Source organism: Chiloscyllium punctatum, chromosome 6 (genome assembly GCF_047496795.1).
Source record: "Chiloscyllium punctatum isolate Juve2018m chromosome 6, sChiPun1.3, whole genome shotgun sequence".
Lineage (NCBI taxonomy): Eukaryota > Metazoa > Chordata > Chondrichthyes > Orectolobiformes > Hemiscylliidae > Chiloscyllium > Chiloscyllium punctatum.
In genome coordinates, this window is record NC_092744.1 from 15,009,335 (window position 1) to 15,027,541 (window position 18,207).

The 18,207-nt window shown below is 42.6% G+C and overlaps 1 protein-coding gene across 4 annotated transcripts in view; it reads left to right on the forward strand.

Moving 5' to 3' along the window:
* Positions 1-18,207, forward strand: part of LOC140478741 (mediator of RNA polymerase II transcription subunit 12-like protein) — a 609,926-nt gene that overhangs the window by 24,064 nt on the left and 567,655 nt on the right. For all 4 annotated transcript variants that reach the window (XM_072572053.1, XM_072572054.1, XM_072572055.1 and 1 more), the window contains exon 3: positions 5,390-5,494. In XM_072572053.1, the coding sequence (XP_072428154.1) occupies positions 5,390-5,494 (105 nt within the window). The remainder of the gene's footprint in view (positions 1-5,389; positions 5,495-18,207) is intronic.

Here is an 18,207-nt window from a genome sequence, read left to right on the forward strand (position 1 = left end):
TTCTCAGTGGGGAAAAAAAACCCTTCTTTTCTCTTCTCTCACAACCATACATTTGCTTAGGATCAACTTTTCTTTAACCTTGTTAATTTAACATTTCAGAATTGGTATCAGTTTGATTAAATTTGACTATTATGTTGGTTTAATTGGACTTAGACTAAAATGAACTAGTGGCAATTTAAATAAGCATTTTACTTAATAACAAACTTTACCTGCTATGGTTTGCTGTTTTTTAAAAAATTCTCAGTCAGCTGATGTGTATTGTGTAATGTAATGCTTCATTAGCTTTGTCCCTGTTCATCTGTCTCTTCCTGATCATCACCTCATGGGACGTCAAACGTTGAGGCTTGGCGGACTATTTGGCAGAACCTGCAAGGTCAAGCTCCCACAGTCTCTGCTGTCGTTTGCAGGTGCTAGTATACTGTGATTCCTCTCTCTGCTGCTTCCACTCTTCTCCCCTGTGGAGAACTGCATCATCAGAAATTGCACCTTTTCAACAAGCTGTTAAAGTGAAGCCCACATACCTCATCGACTGCAATGTTTCTCGACGTTGTAAGTGTGGCCATGTGTAAAAAAAAATATAGTTCACTTGTCAATTGAACACTGTAGGTTAGTCTAAGAAAATGACAGTGCCTTTTAATGCAGGTGTCATTTTTTCTTTTTTTTTGGAGGACTGTAAAGCAAGGTGAGCAGGAAAGTTTTAACATCGTAGCTAATCTTCTTTCCCCTTAACCAGACGAGATTACCTAGTCAATTGCTGCATTGTTATTTGACCTTGACTTTGCATTTCATTTATTATATCTGCCTACTAAACAGTAGTGGTTGTAATTCACTGGCTAATAGGCATTTTGTGATGTGCTCTAATTACAAGCAGACCTTGTGCCAAATTAAAGTAGTAAGAAAGTGGAGCGTTTAGATAGGCCTATCATGAAGTATAACTGGAAGTTCTTTACTGCCGAAGAAGTCTTTTGGAAGTGTAGTCATGCAACACGGAAACAGACTCTTCCATAATCCTAAACTAAGCAAGTCCCATCTATCTGAGCCTGGCCCATATTACATCTGAACACTTCCTAATCATGTACTTATCCAAAAGTCTCTTAGACATTATAACTATACGTGCTCCACCACATCCTCTGGAATTTCATTCCACACACAAATCGCTCTTTGTTTTTTAAAAATATAGATATTGCCCCTCATGTCGTTTTTTTTTCTAAAATCTTTCTTCTCCTCCTCCTCACCTTAAAAATATGACCCACTAGTCTTGAAATCCCCCACCCTAGGAAAAGATACCTGCCATTCACGTTTTTCAATGCAGCTCATGACTTTATAAACTTCAGTCTCCGACACTCCAGTGAGAAAAGTCACTACTGTGAAGTAAGAGTTGTGGAGGAGAAAGCTGTGGTGACAAAATAGTCTCTTTAAAGTGATTAAAGAGTTTAATAGGTAGCTTGAAAGGTGTCTAATACGAACAGTTGTAAAGTTCGGGGAGGCCATGATCTTGAGGTATTATCATTAGATGATTAATCTGGGGACCCAGGTTCAAATCCTGAAGCAGAAGGTGATGGAATTTGAATTCTGTTTTGGGAAAAAAAAACTGGAATTGGGAGTCTAATGATGACCATGAAACCGTTCCTGCTTGCAAGAAAAATCCATCTGGTTCACTAGTATCCTTCAGGGATGGAATCTGTTGCCCTTACCTGGTCTGGCCTACATGTGACTCCAGACCCAAAGCAATGTGGGTGACTCTTTCTGGACAACTAGGGATAGACAATAAAATGCTGGCCCAACCAGTGATGCCAGAATCCCATGAGTGATTTGACTTTTCTTTAAAATGGAGTCACCAGTAAATTTTGTAAGGCTTTCAGGACTAATTTCTTTCTGTCAGAGAATGTGCAACTTTGTTCGCGAACAAATAAAATTCATGTATTTAAGGTGAAATTAGGAACACACGTGCAGGAGAGAAGTTTAGATTAGCTTAGATTAGATTTGATTCCCTACAGTGTGGAGACCTGCCCTTCAGCCCAACCAGTCCACACCGACCCTCTGCGTAACCCACCCAGACCCATTTCCCTCTAAATAATGCATCTAACACTATGGGCAATTTGGCATGGTTTATTCACCTGACCTGCACATCTTTGGATTGTGGGAGGAAACCCACATAGACACGGGGAGAATGTGCAAACTGCACATAGGCAGTTGCCCAAAGCTGGAATCGAACCTGGGACCCTGGTGCTGTGAGGCAGCAGTGTTAACCACTGAGCCACTGTACTGCCCTAAATGCATCTTGTAACTTTTTAAACTGCAGGCTGTGGATTTTTTTTTATTTTTTTACAGATTTTCTGGATATTTTGCTGCTCTTGGCATTTACTGTTTACAACACTACACAGCTCAACCAGTCAAAGGGCTTTTATTTGGTAGAATCTTTAACTCAAATGATTCTCAGTGCTACTTCATCTCATATTCTTCCTCTTATTGTCAAAGAACAACATCGCAGCATTACTGTATATGCAATGCCTTGATTTTCAAGTTGCTAAACTTTCCTGGTATTCCAGTTTTATAGCAGTCCAACTTCCATCTCAGCTTATGAGTCCTGAGAAGGGGTCACTCTACCTGAAAAGTAAATGCTGATTTCTCTCCATAGATGCTACCAGACCTGCTGAACTTTTCCAGCAATTTGTTTTTATTCCACGTCAGCTTGTAGCCCCCAAATAATGACACATATGTCATCTCTTAGAAGTTGCAAACCCACATTCTGTTCAGTCCAAGAATAAGACTTTTTTTTTCCCCCCCCCCCCCCCCCTCCACTTAATCATCCCTGAGCCAAAGTACTTTTATAGTGTAAAAGTACTCTAGAGTGGTTTCATGGTGTAGGTGTGCGTGCGTGATTTTCTAAGAAAGGTAGTCAGGTATGTTTAAACATATTTAAATCTTTTGTTAATGATCTTTGATTCATTTTAACTGTGGTTTTTCTTCAGCAAGTTAGTTCATTATTTATTACCCAAAGCAGCCTGGTTGACTTGTTTCTGTTACTGAGCTAGATGTAAGAAAAAGCACAGCAGGTCAGGCAGCATCTGAGGAGCAGGACAATCGACGTTTCGTGCATAAGCCCTTCACTCTCTACTCTGACCTCCAGCATCTGCAGTCCTCACTTTCTCCTGAGCTGGATGTAATCTGGTACAATATATTTGGTAATATCCCTTTTTACAATATATCCCTTTTTAAATTCAGGCTTAGCTCACCCAGAGGAGTGGAACATGGAAACGGGTCAGTTTCATTAACTTGGTCATGATAAATATGCTGGGTATTCTGTTAAAATAATATTTAGGTCATTCTGTATCATAGCTAAATGGAGCTGGAGATCTATATTTGACTTTGTTAGAATTTTAAGGGCTCTGCACTGTTTGAGCCTGTCGTGTCTAAATAATACATTATTCTACGGATTGTGTGACATTTTCTTTATTTCTCCTATTTGACTTGATGTGAGGGAAAGCACAGCAAATTGTACGTTGTGTGTTTATGAAGGACGTCTGTAATATTCTTCAAACTAGGATTAGTCCAGTTTGTTTTAATAATAATAAAAGGCTTGTTTCACTTTCACAGTTGGACACTTTTTAAAGCAATTTCCTGTTATTTTTGAAGGAGACGTTAAATAATATGACTGGTGGGCAGATGCGGTGAAATTTCTAATTGTCTCAGGAATGAATTCTTATGCGTCTGATATTGGATTCTAAAATTTTTTTTTCAAGCAATGTGGGAGGCAAGCTTCCAGAGTGGGCGTCAAATGTGCCATTGACTGTGGAAAATACCCAGAGGGTATATTTAATGAGTTGTCTGGCCCTGTGGCGACCCTACACAGAGCAAAACTAAATGAGGGGAAAGGTTGCTGTGTCTGCTTATGAATCGCTCAGACTTGTACAGAAGGTGGTGTGTTTTGTTGCATCGTGGAATCATTGATGCACACTTTTTTTTTGAAAACTGCACTGTCATCTCAGTGAAGTTCATATCTCATTGAAAGTGCACGAGGGTTTTGGGTTATGCAACTCAAGGTAATGCCATCCATTGATAATTACAGTGCAAGCATTTTGAAGAGCTACCTTTTTTTTAAAAAGAAGAAATTAAGTATCACCTGGTTTTGAGACTCAACTAAATTTTATAATCTGCTGTGTTCCTAATATGGTGAAGGACCTTCCTGTTATTAGTTGAATTGCAATGTAGTTGTTTGCAATGGCTGAACAGGCTAGGGCTGTTTTCCCTGGAGCATTGGAGGCTGAGGGGTGACCTTTATAGAGGCTTACAAAATTATGAGGGGCATGGATAGGATAGGGTCAGAGTCCAGAGCTAGAGGGCATAGGTTTAGGCTGAGAGGGGAAAGATATAAGAGACCTAAGGGGCAACTTTTTCACACAGAGGGTGGTATGTGTATGGAATGAGCTGCCAGAGGATGTGGTGGAGGCTGGTACAATTGCAACATTTAAAAGGCATCTGGATGGGTATATGAATAGGAAGGGTTTGGAGGGATATAGGCCAGGTGCTGGTAGGTGGGACTAGACTGGGTTGGGATATCTAGTCGGCGTGGACAGGTTGGACTGAAGGGTCTGTTTCCATGCTGTACATCTCTAGGACTCTGTGACTCTGACTTGCCAGTAAAGGCATGGTCACTATCTACCATTGTCAAATCAACATGCTGATCCTTTGCTGAAGATGCAGTGATGGTTTACATTGATGATCCAACGCTTAAAAGCTAGTGTGGCTAAAGCAGTCGGTTTGTGTACCAAGTTCTGGTCAGCGTAACACAAATAAGAAACATAAGGCGAGATGAACAAAAAAGGCATGTGGCTTTGTAAATTCTACAATAATGTGATGGAAGTGAAAGTGTAATTTTGGGACCAGAGGGTGGATTCGGGTCTGTTCTGAAGTGGGTATAATTGTGCCTTACTATTTATTTCTCTCCTCAGTACTTCTCCCCAACACACACACACACACACACACACACACACACACACACACACACACACACACACACACACACACACACACACACACACCAACAGTTAGTGTCTGCTACATTCAGTATGCATGAGTTTTTTATTATTTAGAAATGTCTGTTTGCATAATGAGTGAACAAAAGATGCCAGTTCACAACAAAACAAAGTTACCAATTCATCATCCTTTCTTTCCAAGCGACTACCAAGACTGCAAGCTAATGTTGAAGAAATAAATTTGTCTGTAGATAAGCATATTCTGCATACCCTTGACTGCTCCATTTTCAGTTGGATGTGTCCTGACTTTAATGAATGGAGTTTGTAGATGGCGAGGCTCTTTCTGCAGTCATTAGTTCGGCATTTCACAAACCCTACTCCGTTCAACTGATCCATTGTCTCTTCTTTTGTAGGACGAGTTGACTGCAGTGAATGTAAAGCAGGGTTTTAACAATCAGCCGGCTTTCTCTGGAGATGAGCATGGTTCAGCTAGGAACATTGTCATCAACCCAGCAAAGGTGAGGCATTTCTCTGGTCTTGTTGAATTGATCTGACGGCTAGAATATCTTTTAGTGATGGTAGGTGGCTTGGACTTGAAATGAAGAAGACAATTTGAGTCATCCCCTCATATTGTGTTTTTCATTTCTAAATGCCCATGATGTTCAACCCTTTTTATTGCTTTTTAACCCATGGCTCAGTTTTAATTAAGCTGCTTTCTTTTTTTAATTATTGGAGTGTTACACTGCAGAATGAGGCCATTACACTCCTCCACGAAGATCACCGCACTCTTTGACTCTGATCTCCAGCATCTGTAGTGCTCACTTTTTTTTTACTCTCATTACTCTCATTCTGTCTCTGACACTCCAAAGAATCTATTCATGTGCTGCCCATCCACCACATCCCTGTACATACTTGTCCTGCTTCAGATATTTAAAACATTTAAAAATGTACAGCAATTTATGACAGAAGGAGGATGCTCATGTTTGTAGCCAATTACCATTTCCCAGCATTTGGTCCATATTCCTGGAAGTTACAGGACTTTCCTTTCAGTTCAGTGACACGGGTGGCTCAGTAGTTAGTGCTGCTGCCTCCCCAAACCAGGGACCCAGGTTCAATGCCACCCTCTGGTGACTGACTGTGTGGGGTTTGCGTATTTTCCCCGTGTCTGTGTGGATTTCCTCCTGGTGCTCCAATTTCCTAGTACAATCCAAAGACGTGCAGAGTAGGTGGATTGGCAATGGGAGATGCAAGGCTATGGCAACTGGGGTGGGTGTTGGTGTCGGTGGGGACTTGACCAGCTGAATGGCCTACTCCCGCACTGTGGGGATTCTGTTTCTAAATGGGTCATTAGGGCTTCTCCAAACGCTGCCTTTTTTCACTCAATTGGTTCCAGACCCCTGGGTGAAACGATTTTTTCATCAAATCCTCTTCAATCTTTCTACTGATCGTGTTAAATCTAAGCCCATCGGCTAAGGGAGATGGGATCTTCTCATATGGTCTATCCAGGCGCATCACCGCCTTCCCTACCTCCAATCAAATCTCCCCTCCTCAGCCCCTATTACATAGGAGAACAATGCCAGGCTGTACAGTCTCTCCAAGTTGCTGCGATTTTCCAGTCCTGACAACATCCTTGTAAATCTCCTCTGCATCCCTGTCTCATGCAATAGCTTTCTTTCTATAATGAGGTGACCAAGACAACAACAATGATGATATTGAGGGAAGGTAGGCATCGGTCGTCGCTAGATTAAACCTGCTGGGCCATTGAGAGCAGCGACTAAGCCAATGTTTGATAGTCATTCTCTAATAAGTGAGTAGCAGCCTGCTGAGAGGAAATTATAAATGTAGAGACTACCATGTCAAAGGCTGTTAATGGGTTGTCCCTGCCCTGGGTGAAATTTCCAATGTATACCTTTTACAGCTTCGAATCATAGAATTCCCACAGTGTGGAAACAGACCCTTCGGCCTAACAAGTCTGCACTGTGACCCTCTGAAGGGTAACCTAACCAGACTCCTTTTTCCCCCTACATTTACTCCTGACTAATCGACTGATCCCTGAATACTATGGGCAATTTAGCACCATCAATTTACCTAACCTGCACATCTTTGAACTGTGGGAGGAAACTGGAGCACTGAGGAAACCCACCAAGAATTAAAGAAACCAATAAACCAAATGCTTTGTGTTTGAAACACTACTGGATGTTAATACTCACTGTTTTGTTTTGGTTTGGGTAAAGGAATGATTTTCACCTTTTTGTAAACTTTTGATCTTGTGTAATAAAGACAAGTAACCTTATGCCTGTATTATTTGACATTTCTTTATCAGAAGCTAACAGCACTTTTTTTCTTCCCCATTAGCATGATCGTTTGACATTCTGCACCACTTGTTAGTTCAGGGTTTTTGAATCTATTACAATGCCTTTTTTGAACATGGGGTTTGTCAAAGCAACAACTGTACCTAGCAGGGATGGGACATTTCCCATCACCAGTATTCTAACATGTTGGAAGATCTTCTATAAAAGCTCTTAATGCTTTTTTTCCCACCCCTGGTATTCGGCTTAGATGAAAAAGGGAAATTGGTCCATTTTGGCTGCTTTAACATTCACAAAGCGTTCATGTCACATCCAGTCTGATGGAGATATTAAATCTTGTGAAACTGACACTGCTAGCCATATTTTGGTCTGTAGCCTGTCCTTCTCTCAATGAAGCTGGGATCAATTGGTACATACCAGTGCTCTCCTAGGGAAGAACACAATAAACTTAGTTCTTTTTTCTAAAATGTAAGAATCTAATTTGTCTAAGGACAAGGCCCATTTTCCAGACAGGAACTCTTAAATGCACTTGAGGTATGTAAGGTGCTTGGGGGGGGGGGGGTGGAGGAGGAATTGACAGAATGGACTTGGAGAAAATGTTTCCTCGTGAGGAAATGTGGAATGGGAGGTTGTAGTTTTAAGGGATAACAGGTGACACATGAGATGAGGCGAAATTATCTCTCTCCAAAGGGCATTAGTCTTTGGAATTCACTATCCCAGAGTGCAGTGGATGCTGGGACAATAAGTAAATTTGAGGTGGAGATGAACAGTCTCCTTTTAAAGTAGCAGATTGAGGGTTATGGAGACTGGGCAAGTAAATGGAGTTGAGGCAGAGATTGAATCAGTTATGATGTATTAAATGAGGTGGCACGGTGGCTCAGTGATTAGCACTGCTGTCTCTCAGCACCAGGGTCCCAGGTTTGATTCTAGCCTCTGGCAACTATCTGTGTGGAGTTTGCACATTCTCACCATGTCTGTGTGGGTTTCCTCCGGGTGCTCTGGTTTCCAAAAGTGTGCAGGTCAGGTGAATTGGCCATTCTAAAGTGTTAGGTGCATTAGTTAGAGGGAAATGGGTCTGGGCAGGTTACTCTTCGGAGGGTCGGTGTGGACTGGTTGGGCCAAAGGGCCTGTTTCCACATTGTAGGGAATCTAATGTGATGGTGGAGCAGGATCTGTGTTGCCTACTCCTAGACATTTCATAAAATCTTTTCCACAATTTGAAGGTTTGAATGAGTTTTTTTTTGCTCTCTCATTGTCCTTCTCTCTATGGCAGCTGCAAACCCGAGCTTATGGTGTCGGTAGGGCCAGGAGACCAGCTCTGAGACCACCCCACACAGAACACATTGGGACCCAATGCCAATGGCACCTATCCATGTCAGTGCTACGGATAACAATGGCAGCAACCCCAGGGTTCCCTCCACCACATGGCTGGCCAGGAAACTCGTCCACTCTTACCACCTGCTGCTGGTGTATGTTGGAAGGATTTACATGTTGAGGCCCAACCTGTATGGCTTTGTTACGAACACTCCTTCCTTGGGCACCAAGCCCTAGAATGGGACTTGAATCTGAGCATTAGAGTGGCAGAGAATGCAACTTGAAAACCTGGGTTTCAGTTGCAGAGTGCAGAAACGGAGCTGATACTATTGCACAAACTCAGCTGCTTGTGGTCCGGCGATAGTGTCCCTACCTCCTGAGATAGGAGGCCCAGGTTCAAGTCCTACCTGCCCCAGTGGTCTCCTAGCATCTCTGAACAGGCTGGATAGAAAATATCTGGAGGTGCGAGGGTGGATGAGGTCAGAAGTCACATGACACCAGGTTATAGCCCAACAAGTTTGTTTGAAATTACAAGCTTGGAGTGCTGACAAAGGGGCAGTGCTCAAAAAGCTTGTGATTTCGAATAAACCTGTTGGACCATAAGCTGGTGTCATGTGACTTATGACCTAGAGAATATCTAGAACAAATGAGATTGAAGGAACATCTGTATGGCTGAGAACACTATTCCCTGTGAATTTAAAGTCAATGCAGCCAGACAAGCAATAAGTCAATTTGGAAAGACACGGTGACTACGATAAGGGCTGACTTGGTATTTTTAGATGGATGAGCTAAGACTGGCTGCGACAAGTAATGTTTAACTTGTAAAGATTTAGCAAATGCTTTGAAAAATGGAAATCTTTCATTCAGGATTTTAATTTCAAATGTCTCTTTGTTAAATAGAAGATGGCGACAGTTAGCATTTTTTTGAAAACCACATGTTTTTGTTGTGCTGTGCATTTTGTTTTTGGAAAATAGACATGTAGTTTTCTTCCCCTGTCATTAAGGACATTAAATTCTATCTTTTGGTTTTGCTCTTGGCTGCAATTTTTGTGTCTTGATGCTTCAATGTGATGCACTTATCTCTCTATTGCTGTAATTCAGAGCCTGGAGATTTCTCTTTTTGGGCTGCACCCACTGATTTTCTTTCAATAAAGGTTTCAACTAGTTGCTGCTGAGCTTAAAGCTTACCATCTGTGACACCTGAGGACTATTTCTTGTGCGGCCAGAGTTGGGTTTGCCTATGTCTTAATTATCCTTCCCTTTATGTTGGTTCAGTAGAATGTTTGGGATTCAAGATTAACCCAGCTGTTCTGTAGTTTAAAAATTCAGCTGTTGAGAATTAGATTACACCAGTACCACTTGGGCGGGAGGAGGACCGACAAGATGTGGAGATGGTGAGATTTCTGGAAAACACTGCAAGCCCTAAGCAGGTCAGTCACCTTTTGTGGAGAGATCGGACCAGATTAATTGCTGCATCATTTGTGCAGAACAAGACCATTGAGCCCATTGTGTCTGTACCAACTCAATTGAAAGAGCTATCTAATTAATTCCACTTGTCTATTAATTTTTTTTCTTGCCCTGCAACTCTCTTCAAGTTGACATTCAAATTCTTTTTCTTTAATGTTATAATTGGATCTGTTTCCACTACCCCCTCCCCTCTCTTTTTTTTTTATTATTTTCAGGCACTACCTCCTAGTCCATAACTGTGAAAATACTTGCCTTTATTTCTGCCCTGGTTTTCTCACCAATGACCTTCAACACAGTCCTGTGCCACTCTTCCTGTTCACGTGGAAGTTTCTCTCTGTCTACTCCTAACAAATCTGCCCGTCATTTAGAGTCCTTGGTCTGATTCCAATGTCTGTTTAGTTACTTTTTGACGGATTTCAATGCAGGTATCTTAAAAAGTCAAGGGAAATAATTTATCCTGTTCTCTTTTTCCATTCTAAATCACCTGTGTTGAACATTTCCAACTCTCACTTCTACATCATGGCTTTTTTGCTGTTCAAACATTATAATCAGGAAATGCTGCTTTTGGCAGGGGAGAAATAGGAAAGTTTGAGGGTTTAGGGAAAGGTGATTGGGGAAAGAACAGAAGAGTAAGATGAATACTGACCCCTGCCTCAAGCTCATTGGGTCAAACCACTGCCTATGCTGTATGTTGCCATTTTTCTCTCTCCATTTTGTGGGATGTGGGTGTCACAGGCTGGGCATTTATTGCCCATCCCAAGTTGCCCTTGAAGGTGGTGGTGAGCTTCCTTCTTGAACTGCTGCAATCCATTCGCTGTTGGTAGATCTACGATGCCCTTAAGAAGGGAGTTCCAGGACTTTGACCCAGTGACCGTGAAGGAACAGAAAGATATTTCCAAGTCGGGATGGTGTGTGGCTTGGAGGGGAACTTGAACGTGGTGTTCCCAAGTATCTGCTGCCCTTGTCCTTTGTAGATGGAAATGGTCGTGGGCTCAATTTGGTTCAAAGAGCAAGAATGGGCTCTCGTTTCTGTCTTTGCACTTGCTGAAGTACATAGCCAGTATCCTTTGAGTTGACAAGGCTTTAAATTCTCATTCTGATTAAATTTCATACATGTCTGATTACTGTTAGTTGGTGCACTGAAGCAGGGATTGTCACCTCAAAAGGCAGGTCTCTTGCTGGATAAAATTCAAACCTGCAGTAAAAACTACAAGCGCAAAAATGGTAGAATTGCTTTGGCTTGACATTCTGAGCTTTTGGAACTTTAATACGGCCATTTCTAATCGTTGTTTATCTAATTATTGCAATGTGGTTAAATCTGTCACTTGAAACGTCATGGCAGATGCTTTCCAGAGTTGGAATAAAACTGAAGCGGTGGTAAAAGATTGGAGGGATAAAAAAAATAAGATCTCTATATTCGCCAGTTGAACTAAGAGCTCAATTTGGCTCAAGTCAGCCTCTGGACTTGGCAGTATCACTGTGTGATACAACTATTCACTGATCCATAAGGTACTCTGGAGAGAAACAGATTTTTTTCATTATTCATGGGCACTAATATTCATTCCGTTTTGATATGGTGCTGTAGGGTGTTTTGCATCCAGATGAGAGAGCAAGACGGGGCCTTGATTTTAATGTCTCATCTGAAAGGCAGCATCCCCCTCCCCCACCCAGGTGGTATTGGTGGTTCAGTTCAGGTTTTTGTGCTCCGGTCCTTGGAGCAGGATCAAAGCCACGGTCTTCTGATTCGAAGCTTTCTTGTTCCTACATCGGGCAGTGAAGTTTGTAACAGAACATCTGCTTTTCAGAATTTATCACTATTTTTTTCCCCAGTGTAACTGTGGAGGCTCTGAGCTGTGTATAGCACCTATCTCCAGCCAAGTGCAAATGTTGGGAGCAGCATGCCAGCACGTGCATCCCGTGTGGTTATAGCAACAGCACATAGTGCTGATGTAGATGCAGCAGCGTTCACATTTGTAGTTGAAGGATCACTGTGTACAGTATCTTTACATCTATTTGCAAATGCTGTGTTCTTTTCATAATTCTCGTTGGTACTGTATGTCCATGACTCTGAATACTAACTTGCAATATATACTGATGTAATTCTGGTTAATAATCTAGAACATCGAAGAACTCTAGAGGGAAAGGATAGTGACACAGTTGGGGCGGTGAGTTGGAAATTGTGGGGGGGGGCTGGTTTGGGGTTCAGGGCAGAATTTAAACAGTGGTATGGATTTGCTGAGCTACTTTTTGTCTGTTTCTGTGCGCAAAGCATTCTGTAATGTTTTGTGCATCTACCTCCATGAGTGTTAAAGTTGTAAGTGTTTTGTGTCACTATCCCCATGCTAAATGGATCTGATTTTGAACAATATCAGGTAAGTGTAAAGATGGACAAGCACAAGGCATTATGGACCACCACCAGCAGCAGCAGGAGAGTTGGACTTGACCACAATCTGTAATATTATCATCAAGCTAGGGCAACAGCCATAATTCAGTGGAGAGTGCAGGATGGCATGCCCTGAGCAATACCAGGCATACTTAGAGTTATCAATCTGTTGAAGCTAATGCGCAATATTGCTTGAATGCCAAATGGCAAAAACAGCAAGTAGTGCAAAGTGATCTCAGAATCAATGGTTCAGATCTACTTTTTGCAGTCCTGTAACACACAGTCATTATGTTGGTGAACAATTAAACAACTTAATGGAAGAGGAGGCTCCACATATATCGACATCCTCCATGATGGTGGAGCTCAGAACATCAGCGCGAAAGGGTGGCACAGTGGCTCAGTGGCTAGCACTGCTGCTTTACAGCCCCAAGAATCTGGGTTCATTTCCAGCCTTGGGCAATTGTCTGGGTTCCCTCCAGGTGCTCCAGTTTCTTCCCATGGTCCAAAGATGTGCAGGTCAGGTGGATTAGCCATGCCAAATTGCCCATAATGACCAGGGGTATGCAGGCTAGGTGGATTAGTCGTGGGAAGAGCAGGGTTACATGGACAGGGTAGGGAGGTCGATCTGGGTGGGATGTTCTTCAGAGTGGACTGAATGGCCTGCTTCCACACAGTAGGGATTCTGCGATTCTAAAAGACTGGATGCTGAAAGATTCTAAGTCTTTAACCAAAGTTATGGTAGGGGATTTAAATTTTCCAAACATAGACTGTGACTGCCATAGTGTTAAGGGTTTAGATGGAGAGGAATTTGTTAAGCATGTACAAGAAAATGTTTTGATTCAGTCTGTGGATGTACCTACTAGAAGTGCAAAACTTGACTCTTGGGGAAATAATGCAGGGCAGGTGACTGGGGTGTTGGTTGGGGAGCACTGGGGGCAAGTGACTATAATTCCATTAGTTTTAAAATAGTGGTGGAAAAAGGTTAGACCGGATCTAAAAGCTGAAGTTCCAAATTGAAGAAAGGCCAGTTTTAACGGTATTAGGCATGAACTTTCAAAAGTTGGGGACAGATGTTCACAGGTAAAGGGACAGGTGGAAAATGGGAAGCCTTCAGAAATGAGATAACATGAGTCCAGAGAAAGTATATTCCTGTCAGGGTGAAAGGAAAGGCTGGTAGGTGTAGGGAATGCTGGATGACTAAAGAAATTGAGGATTTGGTTAAGAAAAAGGAGGAAGCGTATGTAAGGTATAGACAGGATAGATCGAGTGAATCCTTAGTGTATAAAGGCAGTAGGAGTATACTTAAGAGGGAAATCAGGAGGGCAACAAGGGGACATGAGATTGCTTTGGCAAATAGAATTAAGGCTAATCCAAAGGGTTTTTACAAATATATTAAGGACAAAAGGGTAACTAGGGAGAGAATAGGGCCCCTCAAAGATCAGCAAGGTGGAGCTGCAAGAGATGGGGTAGATATTAAATGAGTATTTTTGCATCAGTATTTACTGTGGAAATGGACATGGACATGGAAGATATAGAATGTAGGGAAATACATGGTGGCATCTTGAAAAATGTCCAGATTAGAGGAGGCAGTGCTGGATGTCTTGAAATGGGTAAAGGTCGATTTAAATCCCCAGGATCTGATCAGGTGTATCCCAGAACTCTGGGAAGCTAGAGAAGTGATTGCTGGGCCTCTTGCTGAGATATTTGTATCATCAATCGTCACAGTTGAGCTACCGGAAGACTGGAGGCTGGCTAATGTGGTGCCACTGTTTAAGAAGGGTGGTAAAGGTAAGCCAGGGATCTATAGACCAGTGAGCCTGACCACAGTGGACAAGTTGGAAGGAATCCTGAGGGACAGGATGTACATGTATTTGGAAAGGCAAGGACTGATTCGGGATAGTCAACATGCTTTGTGCGTGGGAAATCATGCCTTAAACTTGATTGAGTTTTTTGAAGAAGTAACAAAGGGGATTGAGGGCAGAGCAGTAGATGTGATCTATATGGACTTCAGTAAGGTCTTTGACAAGGTTCTCATGGGAGACTGATTAGCAAGGTTAGATCTCATGGAATACAGGGAGAACTAGCCATTTGGATACAGAACTGGCTCAAAGGTAGAAGACAGAGGGTGGTGGTGGAGGCTTGTTTTTCAGACTGGAGGCCTGGGACCAGTGGAGTGCCACAAGGACTGGTACTTTTTGACATTTTATATAAATGATTTGGATGTGAGCATAAGAGGTACAGTTAGTAAGTTTGCAGATGACACCAAAATTGGAGGTGTAGTGGACAGCGAAGAGGGTTACCTCCAATTACAACAGGATCTTGATCAGATGGGCCAATGGGCTGAGGAGTGACAGAAGGAGTTTAATTTAGATAAATTCATTTTGGGAAAGGAAATCTTAGCTGGATGTATCCACTTTAATGGTAAGGTCTTGGGGAGTGTTGCTGAACAAAGATCTTGGAGTGCAGGTTTATAGCTCCTTGAAAGTGGAGTCGCAGGTAGATAGGATAACGAAGCAGGCAGTTGGTATGCTTTCCTTTATTGGTCAGAGTATTGCAGCTCTACAGGATGTTGGTTAGGCCACTTCTGGAATATTGCGTGCGATTCTGCTCTCCATCCTGTCGGAAGGATGTTGTGAAATGTGAAGGGCTTCAGAAAAGACTTCCAAGGATGTTGCCAGGGTTGGAGGGTTTGAGCTATAGGGAGAGGCTGAATAGGCTGGTGCTGTTTTCCCTGGAGAGTTGGAGGCTGAGGGGTGACCTCATTTGAGATTTATAAAATCATGAGGGGCATGGATAGGGTAAATAGACAGATCTTTCCCTGGGGTTGGGGAGTCCAGATTTAAGGGGCAGCTTTTTCACACTGAGGGTGGTATGTGTAATGGAATGAGCTGCCAGAAGTAGTGGTGGAGGCTGGTACAATTGCAACACATATAGATAGAAGGGTTTGGAGGGATATGGGCCGGGTGCTAGCAGGTGGGACTAAACTGGGTTGGGATATCTGGTTGGCATGGACGGGTTGGACTGAAGCTGCACATCTTTATGACTCGAAGTGTTGAGTGGATGATCTGCCTCTGCCTTCTCCAGAGGTCGTCATCAGATGCCAATCTTCATGTCTCACTGTGAGATGTCAAGAAACTGTACTCCCAGGATGCTGCAAGGGGTTTGGGTTCTGCCAATGTTGTGGCAGTAGTACTGATGACTTGTGCTCCAGGAGTTACCATGGCCTTAGTGCAGCTCCAGTACTAGTATCAAGCAGGCAATCAAGGAAAAACTATCCAGATATGGCACGTCTACAAAATGCAAATAAATGTAATCTGGCAACTTATTGCCCTGTCATATATTCTAAATTATTAGGAAATTGAAGAAAGAGGTTGTCGACAGGTTTTAAAAATCTATTCAGAGGGTGTCACTGGCTAGGCCAGCATTTATTACCAGTCCCAGAAAGCTGGGAAGAGTCATTGCTGTGGGTCTGGAGTCCCATTTGGCCAGACCAGATAAGGATGGCAGCTTCCTTTCCTAAATGACGTTAGTGAACCAGATGGGGTTTTCCAGCAGTTGATTTATGGTTGCTATTAGACTCTCTTTAATTCCACCATCTGCTGTGGTGGGATTAGAATGCAGGTCCCCAGGACATTATCTGGGTCCCTGGATGAACAGTCCAGTGATAATACCATCCTCTCCCCACAAGTGCTATCAAGTGACAGTTGCAAAGGAATAACCTAAATGCTGACGCCCAGCTTGGTTTCCAGCAGGTCCAATGTGTTTGTGACCTCACCACAGCCAGAACCGAGCTAAGAATTTCCATTTACCTAGTTTTAAAAACTAGATCTATCGAAAGTGTTTAAGTTTGACTTAATTGATTCTTCCCAGCTGTTTCCCCTCAATTGCCTAGCCACCGTGCAGGTATATTCCCAAACACACAGCATAGAACAGTACAGCATTGGAACATAATTGTGAGCTTAGACCTGTTCAACTTTAAATAACCTGTATATTTCCAAATAAACACTCCTCCTGGTCTGGAGGTTGCACAGACTAACTTCCTACAAAGATAACCTATTCCCTGAACTAGTCTTAAGGCAGCTCAGTGGTTAGCACTGCTGCCTCACAGCGCCAGGGACCTGTGTTAGATTCCAGTCTCTGGCGACTGTCTGTGTGGAGTTTGCACATTCTCTTCATGACTGCATTGGGGGTTTCCTCCTATAGTCCAAAGATGTGCTGGTCAGGTGAATTGGCCTTGCTAAATTGCCCATAGTGTTAGGTGCATTAGTCAGAGGGAAATGGGTCTGGGTGGGTTATCTTTGGAGGGTTGGTATGGACTGGATGGGCTGAAGGACCTGTTTCCACCCAATTTTTAGAGAATCTAATCTAATCCGTCTACACTTCCTTCTAACAGAGAAATTATACTGTACTTCTGATCCAAGTCAATCTCCTTTGTAAAAATTGCTCAAATTTCCAGTGTCTGCATTTTTCTCAACTAAAATTGATCTTTGATTATCCTAAACCAAAAAATAAGCTAACAACCCTAAATATTAACAATCCCAGTCGTATACCTGATGTGGGACTATCAGTCTTTGCTGATCATTCCAGTGGTTCCTGCTTTCTGACACAAACAGGACATTGGTTTAATACTTGGAGGGAAAGAAGGGTGAGGGACAATGGGTCAGATTGATTGATTGTATTTCTCTTGAAAAGAACTGGTGCAGACAAGACCGGATTCTTCCGTAATCTAGAAGGTGGGTGAAGACTCCAAACGTGGCATGTAATAACAAGCAGTGGTTAGCATCACTGATTTATGGGTACTGAACAAGTTGAATACTGCTTTGCATGAGATTTAGGGACTTTTGTCCATGTCTGATTTCGATTGATCCTTGAACATTTGAATTTGTTGACAGGTTAGTCCAATATTATTGAGAATAGAAAAGGTCATTAAATAACTACATAGAGAATTATTGAGCAATTGATTGTGGGAATCTTACAAAAAAAAAGGATGTTTTGAACTCTATGGATTATGTCAAAGTCAGGTCAGCACCTTTTGCCAATCTGCTTCTATGGAAGAATACGTTTTACCAGTTGACCCCCATCCAAATGTCCTGAAGTTTAGTTTGCAAGAATAAAGCCTCTGAATAAAGCAACAAGTCCTGCAGGCATTTTGCATCCTATGGATTGTTGTGAACAATATGGGATGGGAATGAGGCCATTGTCTACATCTGGCCTTGTCATCTTTCTTGTAAGCTAATATGGCTAACTCTGGAGAGACCGGGAAGAGGCTTAAACTCACGAAAAATGTTCACCAGGTCACTCGTCTGATCTGCTTTGAAAAGGTCTTGTGAAATCTTTTATGTGCACTGTGGCTGATTTCTGAAGGAAGTCACCTCTGACACAGAGGTACTCCTCTGTGTTGTTCAGCTTAGATTCTGCTCTCTCCACTGGGTGGGCCTTGCACCCAAAACCTTTCAGGAAAGGTACAAACTCACCAAACTCTGACTGGGCCATCTGGCTGTTTCCACATTAGGGAGAGGCGACTAGTGGTGGTTTAATCAGAAGGTCTTGGGAGAGGTTGAGAAGGGGCGTCATCGTGGTAACCTCAGTCGGTGCAGGAATTGAGCCCACTCTGGGCACCACTCTGCATTGCAAACTGGCCATCTAGCTACCCAGCATCCTTCAGGCAAGAGGGCTGCTGCTGAGTCATGGCTGACTGCTGAAAGCAATCAGCTTAATTCTGTTTTATCAGTGACAGTACAGACCTGTTTTTCTTGTC